General features: G+C 37.7%; 2 protein-coding genes and 1 long non-coding RNA gene across 4 annotated transcripts in view; all 3 read left to right on the top strand.

Moving 5' to 3' along the window:
- The first annotated feature begins 192 nt into the window (after window positions 1-192).
- Window positions 193-5,658, top strand: LOC109414265 (ribosome biogenesis protein BMS1 homolog). The gene is made up of 4 exons (XM_019688086.3): window positions 193-363; window positions 423-1,582; window positions 2,949-4,964; window positions 5,326-5,658. The coding sequence occupies exons 1-4, from the start codon at window positions 306-308 to the stop codon at window positions 5,560-5,562; spliced, it is 3,471 nt and encodes a 1,156-aa protein (XP_019543631.3). The 5' UTR covers window positions 193-305; the 3' UTR covers window positions 5,563-5,658.
- Window positions 5,659-7,261: 1,603 nt separating this feature from the next.
- On the top strand, window positions 7,262-11,854 carry LOC134288168 (uncharacterized). The gene is made up of 2 exons (XR_009997788.1): window positions 7,262-7,640; window positions 11,503-11,854. It is a non-coding gene; the product is annotated as an uncharacterized LOC134288168 (long non-coding RNA).
- A 5,737-nt stretch (window positions 11,855-17,591) lies between these two features.
- LOC109414264 (lebercilin-like protein) overlaps window positions 17,592-22,897 on the top strand; it is a 28,093-nt gene continuing 22,787 nt past the window's right edge. The window contains exons 1-2 of one of the 2 annotated variants that reach the window (XM_029879683.2): window positions 17,602-17,728; window positions 17,791-17,857. Coding sequence is in view for 1 of the 2 variants with exons in the window: in XM_062848813.1 (XP_062704797.1) it covers window positions 17,706-17,728 (23 nt within the window). In the remaining variant the exon portion in view is untranslated. Of the gene's footprint in view, window positions 17,729-17,790; window positions 17,858-22,897 lie in introns of both variants that reach the window. The other variant, XM_062848813.1, reaches the window with a different exon arrangement.

Here is a 22,897-nt window from a genome sequence, read left to right as displayed (position 1 = left end):
AACACGCGTGAGAAGCAGTAGCTCATTTTGTTTTGAAGGCTATCTGACGTTCAATCACCTTTCTCTTTTTGGCTCCCGAGGAGGATAGGTTTGTTTTCATAGGGAAACGTTTCCCTATGAAAACATTAAACAAAAAAATTTCAATCTTCTGCTGCTGCTTGAGAGAGAAGGGTGATGAACGCCAGATTGCCTTATTCTTCCTTTCACGTTACATGTGCGTTGTTAGTTACAATTTTTTTCCTTGAAATTACGTTCTAATTAAGAGAATATATCAGTTTGCCAAGTTCTAACTACGTTTTTCCAGCATGGCAGATGAAAGCAGCTTTACGGAAAAGCAAAAATCCCACAAAAAACGATTGGCAGGTAAGTGATGCTGCTTTATGAAGAACCGCATGGCGATGCCTTACGATTCGAATTTTCAGGTGTGAAAGCCGACAAGAAGAAATCCAAAAACAAACCGACGGACAAGGGCAAAAATGTTAAGGCATTTGCCATCACCAAAGCTCGCAGTGCCGAGAAGCGATTCCGCAGGAAGGAGGATGTACTGACCAAGAAGCATCATATCCCGCTGGTGGATAAGACACCAGAAGAACCTCCACCGGTATTGATTGCTGTGGTCGGACCACCCAAGGTCGGGAAGTCAACGTTGATCAATAATTTGATTAAGAACTTTACCCGAACCAATGTGACCAACATTAACGGTCCAATTACGATCATCACCTCCAAGAAGCGAAGAATTACGTTGATCGAGTGCAACAATGATATCAACAGCATGATCGATATAGCTAAATGTGCAGATTTGGTCCTCCTGATGGTCGACGCCAGTTTCGGTTTTGAGATGGAGATATTTGAGTTCCTGAACATCTGCCAAGTGCATGGGATGCCCAAGATTATGGGCATTTTGACCCACTTGGATACGATAAAGACGGCCAAAGCCGTTAAGATGCAGAAAAAGGTTCTCAAGCATCGGTTCTGGACTGAAGTGTACGACGGTGCGAAGCTGTTCTATCTATCGGGGTTGATCCATGGGGAATACGTGAGAAACGAAATAAAGAACCTCGGTAGGTTTATTTCGGTGATGAAATTCCGACCATTGTCTTGGAGAGGAGCCCATAGTTACATTCTGGCCGATCGTATGGAAGACATAACAAATTCAGAACAGATTCGACTGGATCCGAAATGCGACCGTGACGTGGTTCTGTACGGTTACGTACGGGGTGTTCCCCTTAAGAAGGAGAACATGGTGCACATAGCTGGTCTGGGCGACATGAAAATCGAAGAGCTCAATTCCCTGCCGGATCCGTGTCCACTGCCATCGACCGAGAAGAAGCGCAATCTGTTGGAAAAGGAACGGCTTCTGTACGCACCGATGTCCGGCGTGGGGGGAATTGTGTACGATAAGGATGCCGTCTATATTGAACTGCAAGGTTCGCATAGTCATAAGAAAGCCGTGGAGAACAGTGAGCAACAGGAACTAGTCAAGTCGGTCATCGGAAAAAAGGAAACACTGGATGTGCAGATCGAGAATCAAGAGTTCAGGCTGTTCAGCGATGGTGATGTTATCAAATCTCGAGAGTTTCAGGTATATTCTAGTACACGGGTTCCCAACCGGTGGTCCGCGGCCCCCTGGGGGGCCTTGAAGCCAGTCCAGGGGGCCGCGATGTTACCGAACAATTGTTAAATTTTTATTCTGTTTTGTGTAAATTATACCAATTTTTAACCCTCTAATACCCAAATTTTTGAATTTGATCTAAACATCATTTTTCGTCATCTAAAATCGATTTAAACATGTTTTGGAAGATGATTCTTTTTAATTCTCGATTTCGTGAATTTCAGTTTTTGATTTTTCTAATTTTTATTTTTGAACATCCCCAAAGTTTTATATTTTTCCTGGAAGCCTATTTGGGGCACGGATTTTTTGAGATGAAAACATTTTGAGATATTATGATTGTTGTTGAAATATTTTTATTTTAAATTTTTTTCAATGAAAATTTTATTTTCCGTGTAATTTTAAGGAAAATAATTTTAGAGTGTATTCGATTCCCTTAAACTATAAAACTAAGATAGAATGATTTGGGAAAAATTTAAAATATGTAAATTGCAATGATTAAATGCAAAATAAACAATGACTTCTAGAAGGTGACTAAAACATCAATTTTTCAATGATTTTTAAAAAATGTAAATACGCTTTAAAATACACCAAAAACCATTTTGAGATATATAAAACAGTCCTAAATATCAGCCAAAAATATAAAAATTTTGATTTTCCACGAAACAAAAATTACAAAAATGCTCAAACTATACCCCGTCTAAAGGCGGTATTGGGTATTAGAGGGTTAATTGTGTATACCACTACCCCTAAAAGCCACAATTGGAGGAACAAATTTTCAGTACAAAACGCCTTCAGAAGAAAAAAAATTTCGGCTGCGCCGCTATTTTTCAGCAAAGATTCAAATTAAACGTACATGACATCATTGTTTACGAAATATGAGTGTCGAATTAAAGACAAACGTATCATTGATCGTCAAAATCCCTCCCACAGCAAATTTCTGGCTAAGTCACTGTACCCAAAAAAAACTCGGTTTCGTTCATCTAATTCATATTTTTTTCTAAAAATTTTCATTGGGCCCCAGATGCTTTGAAAATTCTTAAAGGGGGTCGCCACCTCAAAAAGGTTGGGAACCCCTGTTCTAGTATGTCGATTTTTTGAGAATATCTTAGATCAATTTTTAAGTGCATTCTTTGTCCTAATTTAAACAATTATGAGGGGAACCAAATAAATAAAATTTTTGAAAGCGTACCTAATAAATCTAGACTACCTCAATCAGGTATAGTTACACACTATCATAATATAATGATTCTAAATTTAATCAATAATTATTAATGAAATTTGCCAAAAGTCAATCCTGCATAAATGAATGATGAAGTGAAAACATACACTTTTTCAGATTAATGACGACCAAAATAATGATGAGGACAGCGAAAGCGATGCGGAGAGCGATCAGGACTCCGGCGTCGAAGAGTCTGACGATGAGACTGGACGTGTTGCACGAACGGGTTGGAAACCTGAAGATCAATCGGAAGACGAGGACCAGGATGAGGAAGAAGATGATGATGATGTGAATGATGCCTCAGACGGGTACGGGACCAAAAAATCAAGTGGATTTCTTTCTTCCGATGAGGAAGGGGCGGATGATGAAGTGGCGTCCAATTCAATGGCGTGGAAGGCAGGACTGGCATCCAAAGCGAGAAGTGATTATCTGGAGAGGCAGGCGACCAGCAAGAATCTAATGAAAATTGTGTATGGAGTTTTCAGCAAGTTCAAGAAAGATCGAGAGAAGAAAGAGTTGGAAGAAGATGAAGAAAATCAGGACGATGATTTACTTGGAGGATTGTTCAAGAGCGTAGCCCAGAAGCAGGCGGAGATTTTGAAGAAGAAAAGCATTCAGGATGTAGATGAAGGTTGCTTTTTTGAAGAGTATGCTGATGGTGTGAGAGATTGGACCGAAGAAGAGAACAAGAAGTTGATTAGAAACTGCTTTGTAACGGGCAAATGGAAAGCTTCCGAGGATGCTGAAGAATTACTCAAGCTAGATGATATGAGTGATGGAGATGATGAGGTTTATGGAGATTTTGAGGATTTAGAAACGGGTGAAAAGCATGCTGGCCAGCCGACCAGTGGTAAGATGGACAATGGCAAAGAAAAGTCAGACTCGAAGGAAGAAGAGAATCCTCTCAAGAGGAAGCTATCGAGGATAGAGGAAAAGAACATGTCAAGGACTGAACTGATGGCTAAGAAAATGAAGTTGAAGGCAAAGTTTGATGCTGAATACGATAATCCCGAAAAAGATGATCAACATATAGAAGGAGATCATCAATACTACGAAAAACTGAAAGCTGATGCCCTACGGCAATCCGAGCTGAACAAGAAGGAATTCTCCAGTCTCGATGATGAAATTCGATTGAACATAGAAGGATATCGAGCGGGACTCTATGTCCGCCTGAACTTTAAAAATGTTCCCAGCGAGTTTGTGGAGCACTTTGATGCTCAATATCCAGTGCTGATAGGAGGGCTCAACATGGCCGAGGAGAATGTAGGCTACGTTACCTGCAAAGTAAAAAAGCATCGATGGTATAAGAAGATTCTAAAAGCTGGCGATCCGTTGATTATTTCTCTTGGCTGGCGACGTTTCCAGACTATTCCAATGTTTGCCAAGGTCGAAGACGATCTGAAGCATCGCTATCTTAAATACACGCCCAACCACGTAACCTGCAGTGTGACATTCTGGGGGCCAATAACTCCGCAGAATACGGGTCTGCTGGCGATCCAATCCATTGCATATGATCAACAGGAAACGAAACGACTTGGATTCAGAGTTGCCGCCACCGGAGCCGTCAGCGAAAGCGACAAGTCTGCCCAAATAATGAAGAAGCTCAAGCTCATCGGCACACCGTACAAAATCTACCAGAAGACGGCATTCGTCAAGGGAATGTTCAACTCAACCCTGGAAGTGGCCAAATTCGAAGGAGCGAAAATCAAAACCGTTTCCGGCATCCGAGGTCAAATAAAGAAAGCCGTGCCACCCGAGGGAAGTTTCCGTGCCACGTTCGAGGACAGAATCGTACTGAGCGATATAGTCTTCTGTCGGACCTGGTTCAAAGTGAACGTCCCGAACTTCTACGCACCAGTGACGAATCTTCTGCTCCCACCGGAAAAGAAGATCAAATGGGTCGGTATGAAAACTTTGGCCCAGCTGAAGCGGGAAGGGAACATTCAATTCGAGGCCAAGGAGGACAGTTCGTACAAGCCCATTGAAAGGGAAGATCTTCAGTTCAGGCCGTTGGTGATTCCGAAAAGCTTGCAAAAGGCGTTGCCCTACAAGGATAAGCCGAAGCTCGGACCGATAAATCCCAAGAAACCGCTGGAGCGCGTTGCTGTTGTCCATTCGCCCCACGAGCAAAAGGTAAGTTATACTATATAGCGTGACTTTAGGTATTATCGGTACGGCTGGTTTGTTTTCTTCGTCATGGGGGTTTTTGCATCAAACTGTTGTATGCTTTATTTAGCATGATTGGAAAAGACTTAACGCCATTTTTGCGTTTGGTTTAAAAAATCCGTGTATGACGAGGAGAACAAAACACATTTAGATCTGTAGTGCTCATAAGCATGCCGAATTTCAAAGCGAGCATTTTAAATATTTAGATGTTCAGGGGGCGAAGCCGCGGGGAAGGCAAGGGGTTAGCTTAAGGTGTTGAATGTTAATATGTAAAGTAAAACATTCATATAACATTATTTTCTAATGTTTTCATATCTTTGCTTAACAGGTTAACAAGATGATGACGATGATTAAAACAAATTTTGAAAACAAAGAAGAGAAGCGAAAACAGCTGGCCAAGCAGAAGTCAGAAAAATACAAAAAGCAGAAAGTCGACAACGACTTCCGGAAACTGCAACGTCAGAAGGAGCTGAAGAAGAAGGTCTTCAAAGCGATCAGCAAGATGGAAGCCAAACACCAGAACAGTGCCGCCAAAGGTGGTGGTGGTGGCGGAAAAAATAAGTGATTGAATAAGATTCAGTTTCATTTGATTAATTAGTTTACAATATTTGTTTCTGGTAAATAAATAACAACATTTTATATTTATAAGCCTGAAATTACATATCACCTGCATCAGCATTCATCTGTATCTGTACCGAAAACTCACAAACCTACTAGATATTCTGAGTCCTAGATTGACAATGGTTCGACAATCCCTACTAACAAGAATTCCTTTCTGAGACAAACGTGGAGATGCAGCGATTCTCGGTCTCTAACAACGTTTGTCTTACCACACATAACAGACGCTCATCCTAACATACGAAATGTGTGTAAACCATTTCAACAGTCATTTCAATGAGGAAACCAAACTAACAAGCATTTGGAGATGGCGTAACGATCACATTCACAACACTTGAGTACAAATGACAAACGCGAATAATCCCGGTTAGGTAGCAATTATTGCAGCAATTACATGTATGGCTGGAAGAAGTGAGCAACGCATTTGGTTTTTACAGTTTTTACACAGGTTTTGAGTTAAATTAAGTTCTAGGATAAACATCTGTTATCTGTGACTGAACCATAGTGGCGTATCAGGTATCAGAAGGCCGGCTCCAGAGGCACGCTATCCTCCATTTGGGACATTTGTGCCATCGCCATACTGCCGTCGGACGCATAAATGTCACATGTTACATTTCGACATTTTTAGGTTTTTATGTCAAAGTCATATTTTGATAAGCATTTTTTAAATATTTTGTCAACATATGAATTTATACATGTTTCGATAGTTGAATTGCGTTGAAGTCAATCAAATGCGACAATAATCAAAGTATTTTTTTTTTAACTTCAAATGTGTTTTTCTCGGGTTTTTCTATTGTAACATGTGACATTTATGCGACCGAGGGCAGCATAATAATAGCCTATTTCATCATCTACCCGAGGGAAAAGGAAGGGAATAAGGATAAGGATGGAGATAAGGACAAGTAGGTAGGGTGAGTGGGGCAAGATGGGTCACCTAAGGACGAATCATCATAACTTTTTAAATACAAATCGTATTGGTTTGTATTCGTCCTCTACTCTTCAATACACTAGTTAGCTACGCTAAAAAACAATAAGAAGTTTATTAAATACAAAATATGATGCTAAACAAGCAGTTTTAAAAAGTGACCGATTTTGCGCCGCGAAAAAAGTGCGGGCAAGGTGGGTCACCTTTTAAGTACAGTGTATCCACAGACAAACAGACGTATCACTTGGCACAAAATGCAATAACAATCATCGTCACGCAAACATAATCGACCAATGTTAATTTTGCTGTGGTACGCAAATCCACTGAGTAGATGGCGGTAGTGAGCAAACGTCAAACAGGAGCAAAATCGATGCGAGCGCCATGAGCGAGCGATTTGCGAACTACGAAATATTTGAATAATCCGTTAAAAAGGGAAACGATGGGAAGTGAATAGAGTGAGACGTCTGTTTGTCTGTGGTGTATCAAACAATTGTCCGTACAGGAATTTTTTGGTCAAAATAATTTTTCATTCAAATGATCCTAACTTTTTTATACTTCAATCAAATACGCTGAAATTTTTATCAATCATGAATCATATTGTTACGAAGGATTTGAGTTTGGTGAAACTGGCAGCACTGGCATAGCTTAGCATACAGTGACGATTCGTTCGTTGAGAGCTCGTTAGATGGGCTGTCTCGATGGTTGAATGTTCACTGTGTGGTACCTTGTGGTATGCACATAATAAACTATTGTATTACTCTATTACGTTTAGCGTGTATGTTTACATTGAGTATCTGTCATATGTGGAGATGTTGTTATTGTTGTCTAGAGTGTGAATCATTGTATGTTATATTGAAGTATCGGTAATAAAGTGTATACAAATAATGAATACAGTTGTTGAATAATCATTACAGAGAAAGATTCTCACATTGGCGACGAGAACGGTGAACAGTGCATGTGAAATTAGTTTAATTTCGGTTCGGGAAGTGTTGTCTTTGGAAAAAGAAAGAGATGAGTGGTGTGTGTGTGTGGTGCATGCAGAGTGGTGATGACCTCCAGGTGATGACTTGTGATTGAATTTCAACATTGGAATCAAAAAGGTAAATATTGTGTACTAACTGTTCAATATGAATAAAACGATCTATTTGTACCTTCGACTAATGACAATGATAAACCTGTGAGAGATTTTGATGGTGATCGGTATTGTTTAGTTCAAATCGATGACAATCACTATTGTCAGATAAAGAAATAAAGAACTGTGAAGAAAACCTAAGTTTTGTTGATTGTGATATTGGTACTCGTTGAATAGGGTTGTTGTCCTAAATCTAGACTTAAATGCTGAATGATGAATGAAGTATTGATTTGTTAACCGGATGGCCGAGGAAGGCGTAGAGGTGAAACAATATTTTGAAATCAAATTTTGCCGTTGCTGTTAAAAGCCAGTGAAGGCGATGAAAGCCAATGAAGGCGATACAAGCTAATGAAGGCGACATTCTTGAAATAGCCGTAAAAGGCGGAAATGATTACAGATAGAAAAGCCGTTGAAGGCGGAAAGCAGGAAAAATGTTATAGGCAGAAGAGCCGACTAAGGCGAAAAACTGTCGATAACGGAAAGATCCGTCGGAGAGTGAAAAGCTGTTGAAGGCGGAAAAAGCCGTTGAAGGTGGAAATGCCGTTGAAGGCGGTAAGACCTGCAAGGCAGATATAGTCGATTCTTTGTAGAGCCGTTTAAGGCGAATTGTGTTATTAAAAATTATAGTACTAAAAACGCAACAGTGTCGTAAATTTCGTAAGAAACAGATTACCAGCCAACGCAGATTTAAGGGCTGTTGCAGATCAGAAGGAATTTCTCGGCCTATCTTGAGGCATGGGAAATTGCTTGGCTGAATCACTCAAGAAACCGTTTTTTCTTCGATCGCAGTACGCAGTTGCGAAAAAATGACAGTTCAAATGGCAGTCACCGTAGAAAGTTTCTGCCAGGAATCGTTCTAGAAGTTTCTTGAGCGATTTCTCTTGAACTCCAATCTGGGCTTTTTAGTTAAATTGAACCATTCAAAATGAAATTTCACACCAATTAAGTGGCAGCTGAGAAGGCGAAAGACAAAACTAAACTTTAGGCTGAGCGTGACTAGAAAAACAGGAACGAATAGTATTTGAATATGTTCCAAATGCGATTATAACTGAGCTGATACTGAGATTGTTGTGGACCCACCTCAGGTGATATATATTGAAGTTATCATTGCTCAGCAAATTATAATAAGTCTACGAGACGTAAAAAGGGTTGGCTCTTGAAACCAAATTAATATGAAGACATGATTTAACTAATGCTTTGTCCTGTTACAAGACTAAAAATGTAACTTCAAGAAAATTAACATCAATGTGTGAGAATAATTAAACTGTCTTGGTAGTTTGCAAGATATGAATTTTTGACTGACAGTTAAAGCATTCGTTGAAGCTAGACGACATATTCAGAGCAGTTGCTAACCACTAACCTGTTAAGTATCATGCTAGTCAAATGGCTAGTTGAATTGGATATTTAAAAAAATCGAACAATAAAAAATGAAACTTTTCGGCTTAACTAGAAGTCTCAGGAATTCGAGTAAAAAGCGCTTTATAACCTATTGAATGTGTTGTCAGGAGGGGCATTTTGACTTATGATTGCCTAACACTGGATATAGTGCCATTTTTGCTAATGAGTGGCCATCTTGCCAAGAACTGTGGCACAAGTTAGAGAACAAGGTACAGCATTACGCTCAACAACAAATTCTGCGCAATAATTTCCTTATACGAAGAGACAAATTTTGATCAGTTAAAGAAGTATTGAAACTATTATTGAGGAGAATAACGTACAGTATATCAAAAGCACAAGATATTGGAATAAAAAAAGATAATCATTTCTGTAACTACAGGAATAGATATATCTAATGAAAGCTGGATTATGAGGTTTGTTTTTCAGTCGAGCTTATTAATGCAAACAGGTACCATTACTAACATGTTACCTTGTTTGAATTTTTAGATTTCATACACTGAAAAAACTGCAAATATTGTATGCATGTGTCGCTCACATAGATTTTTGCAATTTGTCATAGATAACCCTATTCATGTGTAGATACACATAGTTTATATAAGGTCCATCGATTTTATGTGTGATCCAGCGTGGAAAACGAATATGTGTGTATAAATAAAATTTATATATCAAATTCATGGATTTTTACCAATAAAAATGCGTGTACATGTATAAGTGATATTTGTGTTATGAGTTCATTGAAAATTTGAATAAAAACGTGCTTTAAATTGTTTCAGTACAAAGAAATGAATCGTAGAGGCAAGCGTAAGGGCCATCATGACACAGACAATCATGGTCAGTGTGCACTACGTCAGACTTGTAGTCGTTAACAAAAAAAAATATGAGGATGTATTTCATCGAAAAAATGTGAAATAAGTGATATGATAGACAGATGATTGAGCTTTGCAATAATGCAGAATATTCTAGTCCGATCCAACGAACTGAGAATATTATCAGTATGATAGGCATATGTAGAAAATCAAAGTTACTTAAAGATAAAAAGTTCTAAATTTTGACGGTACATTGAATGCGAATAATTTGGAAAAGGCTTGTTGAAATAGCTTCATTAGGTATCTAGAGTGAGAACATAACATGTTGAGGTGCTTTTGCAATATTTTGGAGGTACACCATTAAAATAAGTCCTACAGTTCAGAACCCAAAAGAGCGACATCAAAGGAACAAATTTTTGGTTTTGTAATGTTAAAATAGGTTTGATTCAGCACGAATCACCAGTTAATGAGGGAAAATATGCATCGTAGAATGTAAACCTATTGAACGACCAAACCGTAAAAATAAACTCATTCAGTTTGAAAGGTAAATGGTAAATCATAAGAATTCCGAAATTATCGGAAACATGGTTCCTAAAACCGTGGACACCTATATAGGTGAACCGTCGAAAAGTGCTCCAATAAGATGATCGATTTATTTTGTTATCTGGAGAAAATTGCTTTGTATATAATAATTGGCTACTATCATTACGTTTACGGTTGGAAGCCGAAGTGACTGGCGGGGTGAAAATTGATGTTTAACCTACTTATAAACATAGCAACTCGATTTAGATTAGTGCTAATTTCAGCTCTTAAGTAGCTTAATGATGCGCAATACCAGCAACCGGTTCAAATTTACGTCACAACTGCAACTTTGCATGTGCTTAAATGCGTGACTTCGATTTGGTACTGCGACAATGATGTATGTATTAAGAATTTGAGATAATTATAGGATTACAACATGAAAAAAAAGAATGAATATTAATATTCTACTATACTTTCAAACAGCTAGTGCGGGTGCGAGTTTTGTGAACAATATATATAAAATTTAATTAAAAAAATGGATGTTTTCAAGTTTTCAAATTACTATTTAGCTAAAACTAGTATTACAAATATTGCTTTGGACAAGTGACGTTTTTCAAAATCGTGATTTGATTTAAAAAAAGTATCAATCCCTTCGATATTTAGAAAACAAAATCTGTTAAGCCAAACTTCTGAATATATTCTGAACAAGAAACGAGTTCCAGCAAAGTTCGCCAAAAAAACATAAAATAAAATAGTGTTTGTATGACACTTGGACACTTCGGATCGAAAACGAGTTAATGGATATTGATAATTTTTCCACTGTAACATTCGTGCAGTGTTCCGACATATTAGTTAAAAAAAATGTCTGAATCATAATCTGAATATACATACCTTTTGTATGAGATTCTTCTATGAAAGGACATGTCAAAAAAAATCAGTGGGCAGTATACAATGTTTGCATGCTAGCTGTCATTGAAAACATTTGAGAAGAGGAAAGCAATTTAAATAATTCATCAGCAAAGTTAATATTTAGCTTGACACTCAGTATTAAAAATATTTTGGGATTTGGGAAAATATTTGGGTCAAAATAATATTTCTTTTTAGGTACAACCACAAGTAACGGCCAAGTAATTTACCAAAATGCCGAGCAGAGATGGATGACCAAATGGATGACTGTACTTCTAATTTTGATGTGAGACTGAAGCGAGACGTTTATAAACTGAGGAGACTATAAGCGAAACAACGTGGAGTGACCTTGCTGCGGATCTGGAGAAAAAACGAGATGTGGTACCTTGTGGTATGCACATAATAAATTATTGTATTACTCTATTACGTTTAGCGTGTATGTTTACATTGAGTATCTGTCATATGTGGAGATGTTGTTATTGTTGTCTAGAGTGTGAATCATTGTATGTTATATTGAAGTATCGGTAATAAAGTGTATACAAATAATGAATACAGTTGTTGAATAATCATTACAGAGAAAGATTCTCACACACTGGTTGGGGCAAAACCCAACTAAAAAGCACTGTCAATGTCAAAATAGATGACAAAACGAGTTTGACGTCTGAACGCCGTCGCATCACAGCTCATGTATACAGAACGTTTGCGCAAGTATGTGAGTGTTCCGTGACGTATTTCTCGTCACTTGCGTGTGTCTGGAGCATTTTGATCAGTTGTCAGTTGCCCCAACGAACGAACACGATTCGCTAATCGGGGCGCAGTCGTGACCCAACCAGCGAATCCGGACTGTATACAACTGGGCAAAATATTGAAGGCAGTAGATACAGTCCCGATTCGTTCGTTGGCGGCTCGTTAGATGGGCTGTCTCGATGGTTGGATGTTCACTGGTTGGGGCAAAACCCAACTAAAAAGCACTGTCAATGTCAAAATCGATGTCAAAACGAGTTTGACGTCTGACCGTCGTCGCATCGCAGCTCCTGTATACAGACCGTTTGCGCAAGTATGTGAGTGTTATGTGACGTATTTCTCGTCACTTGCGTGTGTCTAGAGCATTTTGATCAGTTGTCAGTTGCCCCAACGAACGAACACGATTCGCTAATCGGGGCGCAGTCGTGACCCAACGAGCGAATCCTCACTGTAGCAGAAGTGAAAGTGTTGGGATGTTTGTGTCTGGGAGTAGCAGAAAAATACTATAATAAGGGGATTCACTTAACTGCGTAAACTGATTAAACTGATTAAACGTCGTGATCACCAAGGCAATCTTTGATTATTTCATTCGCAAAATCATGAAACATTTCAAATAAGCAGAAAATCATGGCTTACGCAGCAATTTAATCTGTTTAGTGAGTACCCCTAATGTAAGTTATATTAAGGATTAAAATAAGTTTGAATTTGTAATGATAAATAAAATTCCAGCATTGAAGCTGACCAAAAAAGGCTGCTTTCAATATGTATTCGTTCGCCCTGGACCCGCAGTTCAACACATATATTAAAGCTTCATTGGTAAAATTTTGAGCGAAATCGAATAAGTTTTCTGAAAGTTAAAAAAAAACTTATAAGATTGTTGAACACATTTTTAAAACATTATCACAGAGAACAGACATCCAGGCTAGAACAAATTTCATTTGGAAAGTTGTGTAAGGATTTGAATCTTGACTTGAGTAAGGTTGCAAATCAATACACGATGACAGCACTAACGCCACCAAACACCATATTGTCACAGTCAGTGGTGAATTGAAACATTTCAAGTGGTGAATTAAATTAGTATGGGAAATTAACCGATTGCAGCGCCACGCTATTGCCACTTGTGTTGCCGATTTCAAATGGCCGTTAAATTCCTTACACAGTTTCGGAACTGGACTTAGATGTCTGTTCTCTGTGACATTATATCTCAATATGCACTGGATGAAACTTTTTCATTTTTTTTTTGTGATACAGCCTATAACACATTTTTCATATTTTTTGTAGTGAATAGAAAACCTCTAAAGTACCTGCATATGAAAGCCTTAGGTATCAGCTGTAACACAAAAAATTGAAAAAGTTTCATCGAGTACATACTGAGATATAATGTTTTAAATATGTGTTTAAAAATCTTATAAGTTTTTTTAAAAGTTCTATAATTTTCAGAAAACTTATCCGATCTCGCTCAAAATTGTACCAATGGAGCTTTAATATATCATTCATAATTGGTCCAAATTTCAGCCTTTTTGATTGACGTATAAAAAGTTATGAATATTAGCATGAAAAATTATTTTGACCAAAAAATTGCTGTACGGACAATTGTTTGATACACTGTAATTTACATTTTCTCAACGAAAAACGGCAATACTGCCCATATTCGCATAGTCGATGTAACTGTTGAATGGTAGGTACATTCTTGGAGGTGCATCACGCAGCTCAGTGAAGAGCTAGGTATCAACTAGTGGTAGGTAAATGGAAATAAATTGTAAATATGTCATACCTAGATTGAATAAAGGAGAGGCACTGAGCTGGTAGCGATATCAGTCAGTGCCTGGGTTTGGAGAACAAAGCCTCGCCTGTGTTTTTATTTCCAACAGGTTATGGGCCCAGGGACGCCCTGGTTTTGGTTCGGGAAGCGAGGAGACCGAGATGCGGTATCCAAGAGGCCAATGAGGAGGCCAATACCTGATGAGGTGTCAAGATGCGATGAGGCCTGGCGCCAATATTCGTTGAGACACCAAGATGCGGTGAGGGGACCGATCAAAAGTTTGGGGTCACCCCCTCAAAAACATGTCATTTTTTTAGGCCCATATCTTCGCCAAATTGCATCCGATTTCAAAACCGTAGGTCTCATTCAAAAGATAATAACTCAAGGAAACTTTGAACATGATTTAAAAGAAACTTTTTCAAAACATTTTGTATGTAAACTTAACCCAAAGTTGCCAAATTTTCTAAAAATGAATATAAACTTACGGCAGTGTCACTGAAAAATGGGTCGACCAAATTTTAAGATGAGAGTGGTAATATAACCCATTTTCTATTAGCTTTCAACTGCTTTTTACAGAACTTAGCTAAAAAATCTAGAAAAAAAAAGTTATTAAGTAAATAAACCCTTCATGTCATCGACCAAAAGTTTGGGGTCACCCCTCAAAATGATGTATCGACCAAAAGTTTGGGGTCACTATCGTAAAACACGAAAAGGTAATTTGTTGATATCGTTGTCATCTTTCATTCAATTTTAATTCTTCTCGGCTTATTTGAAACAAAATGAATGATACTTACTGCATAGACATTGAACCACACAAGTCATCCCTAACGGGCGTACCGCGAAGGTAAGGAAGAGAGAGAATGAGTTTTTAGTGGGTCGATCCCCACATCACCCGAGGAACCACCTCTCGGGTATCTGTTGCAGATTTTCTCATTCTATAAAAAAAAAACACATATTTGTTGAAATTTACATACTAAAACTTAACGTAAAGTTGCCTCATTGTTTGAAGTGTGGTGAAATGTGTTAACTTTACATAACATTTTTATATACAGGAATCGTTAAATACGTTAAGTTAAAGACATCATACGTAAATTTAATGAATTATCTTTGAAATGAGCCAAAAAGAATTAAAATTGAACTACAGATGACGAAGATATCACCAAATTACTTTTTCATGTTTTACGAAAGTGACCCCAAACTTTTGGCTGATACATCATATTGAGGGGTGACCCCAAACTTTTGGTCGATGACATGAAGAGTTAATTTACTTAATAACTTTTTTTCTAGATTTTTTAGCCTAGTTCTGTAAAAAGCAGTTGAAAGCTTATAGAAAATGGGTTCTATTACCGCTCTCATCTTACAATTTGGACGACACTGCCGTAAACTTATTCATTTTTTAGTAAATTTGGCAACTTTGGGTTAAGTTTACATACATTTTTTTTTTGAAAAAGTTTCTTTTAAATCATGTTTAAAGTTTCTTTATGCAATTCAGTATAATAATTTCTATTTTATACAACTCATTTTGGTATCATAATGGTCATTTTTTCCGAACTGGTTCATTATGCAACTGAAATGAGTTGCATAATGAAAAATAGTTTCATAATGTTCATAATGCAAATGAGTTGCATTATGAAAAAAATCATTGCATAAAATGTTGTATGGAACTCGCTGCAAAATTTGATTTTTCAGCACTCTTCGTATTTATCCAACTCGGCAAGCCTCGTTGGATAAATGTACGACTCGTGCTGAAAAAATCAACTTTTTGCATCTCATTACATAAATAACTATTATTATCTTTGAATGAAACCTACGGTTTTGAAATCGGACGCAAATTAACGGAGATATGGGCCTAACAAAAAATAGAGTTAATAAACTATAGAGGACGAATGTCGCTGCTGTTCCCTTTGTTCTCGCTCGCAAACATGTCGGGTATCTATCTGTCAAACTGCATACTTTTTCGCTTTGACACTTATAGCCCGGCCTATCTCCGCCAGCAAGAGATGTTTCGGCAGCGACGCCAGCGACATTCTTCCTCTATAGTTTATTACCTCTATTTAACAAAATGACATGTTTTTGAGGGGGTGACCCTAAACTACATAGAAGTTGACTTTGTGGATAGCGGCGAATACGTAGACTGCAAGCGGTGGAAGAAAACATGTGGAGGGAACCATTTGTCCAGAAGTCCAAGTTCAATTCAACACATACAGGGGATGGCCAAAATGTTTGGGATAGGTATCTTTTTTTTTCTCTCACCAAAAAGTTCAACATGCTATAACTTTTCATCAAAAAATCTCAAATTTTGACTGTTTGTCAACCTATCATATGTGCATCATTGGTACAAATTTGGGCTCGATTGATCAATCTTTCGCAAAAGTTAGAACCGTTCGGGTAAAACACTATTTTTTTAGACAACTCATTTTTGAAACCAGTGAACCGAATTGAATGAAATTTTGAACGTACACTAACAATATATAAATGCTTCACAAACTATTAAAACATAGATACTTTTTGAACGTTGAAAACAGTTATCATAAATTGACACTTTTTGTATTTTTCTCGAAAAAATGTAATTTTTAAAGTCAATGTCAATAAATTTTAGTGTTGATGTCCAAAGATTTTCCCCTTCTGTTCTCAAGTTATCTTTAATCAGATATATTAGAGCCTATTTAAATTAAAGGAAGAACACATTTAGTAATTTTTGTGTGGTATTGTAAATTTGACTTATTTTCCTCTAAATGGGTAAAAATTTTAACCCGGTATAACTTAATTCGTCGTGAGAAAATATTACATTTTATAACGTTGTATAAGTATCAATATATTGTTGATAGACGTTAAAAAATTCATTCAATTCGGTTCACTGGTTTCCGAGATATGACAGCTCAAAAATGAGTTGTCTAAAAAATAGTGTTTTATCCGAACGGTTCTCACTTCACGAAAAATTATTCTATCGAGCCCAAATTTGTACCAATCATGTATGTACATCTAACAGGTTGATAAACAGTCAAAATTTGAGATTTTTTGATGCACTCTATGAAAAGTTACAGCATGTTGATTTTTTTTTTGTGGGAGAAAAAAAGTTGCCTATCCCAAATATTTTGGCCGTTCCCTGTAATTGTGGTACCTATCCGATCACTTTTTTTACCATTCGTCATCGTGCGCGTTTAATTTCAGAAATACGGCTGGTGGCGCATCGGCTGAATGGTAAAAAATACACAATAACATTCTTAAAAATAGACCAATTTGAAAGTTTGTATTCAGAATATGGTTGAGAAATGACCTGTTAGTGATTTTTTTTTATTTAAGTATTTAAGTATATTTGTTATGCGGTTTGATGCCGATTAAAAATAATATGTAATCGAAAACCTCGTTTCACTGAATTCGAAATGCGGTCTTTGATGATCGCAAATGTTATTAAAAATGTATCCTTTGTGACGATGTCTTATTTGAATAAATTACAGATTTGTCATTTCAATTACCCTTCAAATCAGAACAAACTACCAAGCATTTGCACTAAACTTGGGTTTCTGCTACCAATTAGTTACCAACATAATGCTGGTTCGTTAAAAGCATGCAGCATAGAAAACGTGGAAAACAAAGTGCGATTCCACTTGCAGTAGCCATACGCGAAACGATGTTGGTCACCCATGGAAACGCTACAAAACACAAATAAGGCCTAATCAAAACTGAACAGCTGAAGGAAGAGTCGGCACGGTTTGCATATTAATTAAGGGTAAATATGATGAAAACACCAAATCTTAGGTCACTTACAAATCTTTGAGTTTGAATTTATACTTTTCAGCTATGGTTTAAAAAGCAAGGTGCAGTTATATCGATTAGAAGTGACGAAAGTGGAGTTTACATTCTCTCCCACAAAAATCGACCGATTGAACCAAAAATGTCATCCAGTATGCGGTCATCGTGAGTATCAATGAGGATTACTTGTAATGATTAATAGCAGACATTATGACAACTGGTTGCAGATAACTCAACATATGCAGAGCATTCATATATTGTCATGGGCTGCAATTGGTTGAACAATAATATTTGGTAAATATTGTTATCAACTGCACGGCAATTATCATTTTATAAATGCACGATTAGGTGTAGAAAGTGAAATCTGTTTATTCTACCTGCATTTTGATTCGTTGCCTTGACAAACTATCAATAAGTGAAAGGAATCCTTAGGCTACGTAAAATAGGACAGCATGTAAATTGCGTTGAATTTTACTGTGACGCTGATTTTCATTCAGTTGATGAATTAATGACTCATGTTGCAAAAATTGTTATACAAAAACAACCATTGAATCAGTAGATGGGTTCCAGAGGCACGTCCTCCATTTGGGAAATTTGTGCCATCAAATTTACTGAGCCATACTAAGTTAATTTCATGACGCGATATCTCCTTATAGGGTCCATATAGCCAAAGCGATAAGCGCGCGGATATTCAGCAAAATCATGGTGAGTGTGATGGAAATTTTAAAGACTTCCATAGGAATAGAGCATCTTCATGTCATGGAGCTGTCAGTCAATAACTGTGAAAGTGCTTATAGAACACTAAGGGGCTGTCCATTTATCACGTAAGGAAAATTTCAAGATTTTTCGACGCCACCCCCCCCTCCCCTTGTATGTTTTTTGTATGTGAACCCAAATGTTATTGTCTGGTGCGTAAGATTTCTCAAACCACCTCTTCCTCCATAAACCCTTACGTAATTAATGGATACGCTAGATCAACAACAAGAAGAAGGTGATTCAATAGGACCGAAACGTTGGCAATGATTCAACTCAATTTGTTAAACAGAAAGCCGAAAAATAATAAGAAGCTTATGATATTCAATGAAACTCAACATATATATTAGTGCGGGTCATCGGAACCGTTTTCTCAGATCAAAGCTTTTTTAGTTCCGTTTCGGGTACTGAGTATCTGTGCAAAATTTGAGGACGATCGGTTACGTCTACAATTTGCACATTGCAATTGAAATTTGTATGGAATTTTGTATGGGAAAACGTACTTTTTTGCATTTTTGTCATAAGTTGAAAAAGTTTGTCTGAAACTTTTTAACCAATACTATTAAATAATAGTCTAGGATGTTCTGAAAAACTTTGTTGAAGACCGCAAAGCGATCCGATGCTTGTGAAAATAGTTATAACCAACGAACCGCATACATGTGTTTATGTTTTAACATGTAAAGAAATAACAATATCAACAAAATCATGCTGTTTTTCCAAGCAATACCAACGCTATAACTTTTTTCGTAAGCATCAGATCACTTCGCGGTCTTGGACAAAGTTTTTCAGGGCACCCTAGGCTATGTTTTTACTTCATCGGTTACATGATTTAAAAAAAAATGAGCTTGTTATGTGAGAAATGCAAAAAAGTGTAAATAAAAGAAAATCGGGTTAAGTACGGTTCCTTTGAATTCCACTAAGAATTTGCATCCTTTGACAGATACGTATTTCGACCTCAACTGTAAGGTCGTCTTCAGTGTCTTGTACTTGACTCGATAGGAGTCGAGTCAAGTACAAGACACTGAAGACGACCTTACAGTTGAGGTCGAAATACGTATCTGTCAAAGGATGCAAATTCTTAGTGGAATTCAAAGGAACCGTACTTAACCCGATTTTCTTTTATTTACAGATATTCCCCTAACAAGCCCAGGTTAATCATCATCAAAAAAGTGTGTTTTCCCATGTAAAACCCCATACAAACTTCAAACGCGATGCGCAACACGTAGACATAACCGATTCTTCCCAAATTTAGCACACTTATTTGGGTCCGTAAATGGGATCAAAAAAGCCTTGATCTGATGGGATACCATTGAATTTTTCATTTTTCCGTATAAACGATGACCCACTCTAATATATATGTAAAAAAGATGGATTAATTATTAGTGAAATTCCGAAAAAATCCACAGCTCAGGTGAGATTTGAACTCACGACTCTTATTCGCTAGACAAGTGCTTTTCCAACTAAGCTACCGAGCCAATTAATGACACGGCATTTTAGTTGTCATAAGGTAATTCAAATCTCAACGATCATGTTTCATCCTTCCCTTAACTTGCACCGCAAATATATCCATCTCTTATGATCATATGTATATGAAGAGCGAGAGCAATTTATTTTTAGTGTTGAACCTGTTACAATCGTCTCTTCTTCATCCACTTGATGAGGAAGAACGAATGAAACCTGGAAGGCCATCAAACTTGTCGTTTGCACTCTTTCATTTACGACAGATTACTACAGAAGAGGTTGAAGCTCGAAATGACTTAAGGGTAAAGTCTTCGGTATACCAATCCGTGTGGTCAATTCATGATATTTAATTAGTGAATTAGTGAAATTCCGAAAAAATCCACAGCTCAGGTGAGATTTGAACTCACGACCCTTATCCGCTAGACAAGTGCTTTTCCAACTAAGCTACCGAGCCAATTAATGACACGGCTATCTTACAGGCGTCTCTTCTCCATCCACTTGATGAGGAAGAACGAATGCCACCTGGAAGGCCATCAAATTTAAGCTAATTTTTTTTACTGTTATAGTCATTTTGTTTAATGACCATTGGGCGCGCAGTTTATTGATACCCGCTTATTAGGCTTACATTATCACATGTTAAACATCAAATACATATGTTCATTTTTATTTTGCAGTGCTAGAATATAGACATTGACTGATACACTGTCATGAAAAAACAATCATATATATCAAATATTTAGCGTGCAATAGTGCCTTAAACTTTTCGCATTTTTTCCTGCCGCACCCTGTAGCTTCTTCAACTTCGCAAACTTCTCCAAAAACTTTCAAATTTTTCTTCTATAAACTCTGCGTCACTAATTAGCTTTCAGCTGTCTTGGTCGACCAAATCCGGGTAAGTGAATGAATACCGAGTTGTCGACCGCCTGGAGGGGCATGACCTGCTTCCTCGTTCATTGCCCTCTCCAATAGTCCCGTTTCTTGATGGCCTCTTAGGCCATCCCTCATGGCCGCGCAGCGGATAGTAACCGCAGTTTCTCTGGTGGTGAGGTTTTGCACAACGGAGTGTAGCGTTATGATGGGTTCTTTTAGGATGGAGGAGCCTGACTTTTTCCCTTTCTAACCTATTGAGAGCTTTTAGCTGGGTGGGACACAAACACGAGTATTACACTGATAGACGGCTTGCGGTTGAAATTACTATTCTGCAGGGTTAACCCTTATGTGGCCGACAGGGTACCCGGGTACCCAGCACCCATTTAAAATACACGGTGTAGAAAAAAGCAAAAAGTTTGTCGGACACATAACGGTTAATTTAAATACACAACGCCACTAAATTCGTGCAGACTGAGTTTCGTTTTAAATTCAACAGATTCATGTTTTCAAATTTAACCAAGGACCCAAATTACAATTAATTACCAGATTCAAACCAAGAACCTTGAGATCACCAGGATTGCACGCTATCACAAGGCTATCGAACCGGTTGATGCAACAAAACGCACACAAGAAGCGTTTGAGGTTCGATAATCACGTTTTGTCATGGTAAACTTTAAAACATTTTTATGCTGGTACTTCTCGGTAACATTCACGACACGAAATAACTAAGACTTACAAATTTGGATGAGCTACGCACCCAAAGAAAGCAATGGATCACAGATGACACCTGAAGCGAAAGAACGCCAAAGCTGCAATAGATCGAGCGAAAACACGAGGAACCAAAGCCACAGGTCGAATACGTAAGCGCTATTCGGCTCGCTAAAAAGGAAGTGAACCGCTCCTGTAGACGGGACAAACGAGCTTGGGTGGACTCCCTACCGACGATGGCGAGGAAGCCTTAAATACCGGCGACATTCGTCTCGTTTACGATGCCTCACGTTGCCTTAGTGGGACTAAGATAAATGCCATGATGCCTATGGAAGACACGTCTGGAAATCTATTGAGCGACCCGGCTAACCAGTGCTGAAATAGTTATTTATGCAACAAGTTGCAAAATGATGATTTTTTCAGTTGGATTTCGAGTTGGATAAATACGACGAGTGCTGAAAAAATCGAGTTTTGCAACGAGTTGCATACAACATTTTTCGACACTCTTAAGAGTGCTGAAAAGTAACACTTTTCGGCACTTTTGCCATCATGCACTTTGTTCCAACGGCCGCGACTCCTGCACATGCAGCTGCTGCTTCTACATCGGCTGAATTACTTGAATCGGAATCAGGACTACATATTTGATTCGATTACCGATCAGATTGGTTCAGAGGTAAAAACAGCAACTGAAACGGCTTTTGCTGGTGCCTACCTGTGCCCACTGCTGCTGATTGACGATGGAAGCTCGATCATTTGTGACACCAGGTGCCACCTACTAATAAAATACACCATAGCCTACCTGATCAAACAAAAAAAAACTACGCTGACTAGCACGGAAGCTAGCACGTGGTCTCTACTGAAACATGTTTGTGTGCTTAGAAAAGATTGTGCTGAAAGGGTAGTCTTCGTAATTACAAAAAAATTTTATGTAATGATTTTTTCATTATACAACTCATTTTAGTTGCATAATGTTCATAATGCAACTCAAATGAGTTGCATAATGAACATTATGCAACTATTTTTCATTATGCAACTCATTTCAGTTGCATAATGAATCAGTTCAGGAAAATTTACCATTATATTACCGGAATGAGTTAAAAAAAATAGAAATTATGATACTGAATTGCATAAAAGTTTTTTTTATGAATACTCATGTTTTTCATTATTGGTTTTGCGAATTTCACTGAAATCATTAATTGGGGTTAATTTCAAGTCGAATACATCAACACCAGCATAAAAAAATATTGAATTTTTCTCTGCTTCGATATAACGTACACTTCGATATAACGTACAAAGAGAAAAAAAATGTGTACGTTATATCGAAGAATGCCTGTAATTATACATTTTCTTGCTATGTGTTTGGCAATTCTGGCTATATCTCTTGTGGAATCTATATATATAAAAATGCAGTGGCATACGTGGGACCGCGCATAACTTGCGAACGGATGGTCCGATTTGGGTCGTCTAAGTTTTGTTCTGTTAGTTTTCACCCAAGGAAGGTTTATGAGGCCTAAAATATGGGAAAATTGAGAGTTTTTCAAA

Source organism: Aedes albopictus, chromosome 2, assembly GCF_035046485.1.
Source record: "Aedes albopictus strain Foshan chromosome 2, AalbF5, whole genome shotgun sequence".
NCBI lineage: Eukaryota > Metazoa > Arthropoda > Insecta > Diptera > Culicidae > Aedes > Aedes albopictus.
Note: the sequence above shows the minus strand (reverse complement) of the source record. Positions and strands in the feature narration are given on the sequence as shown.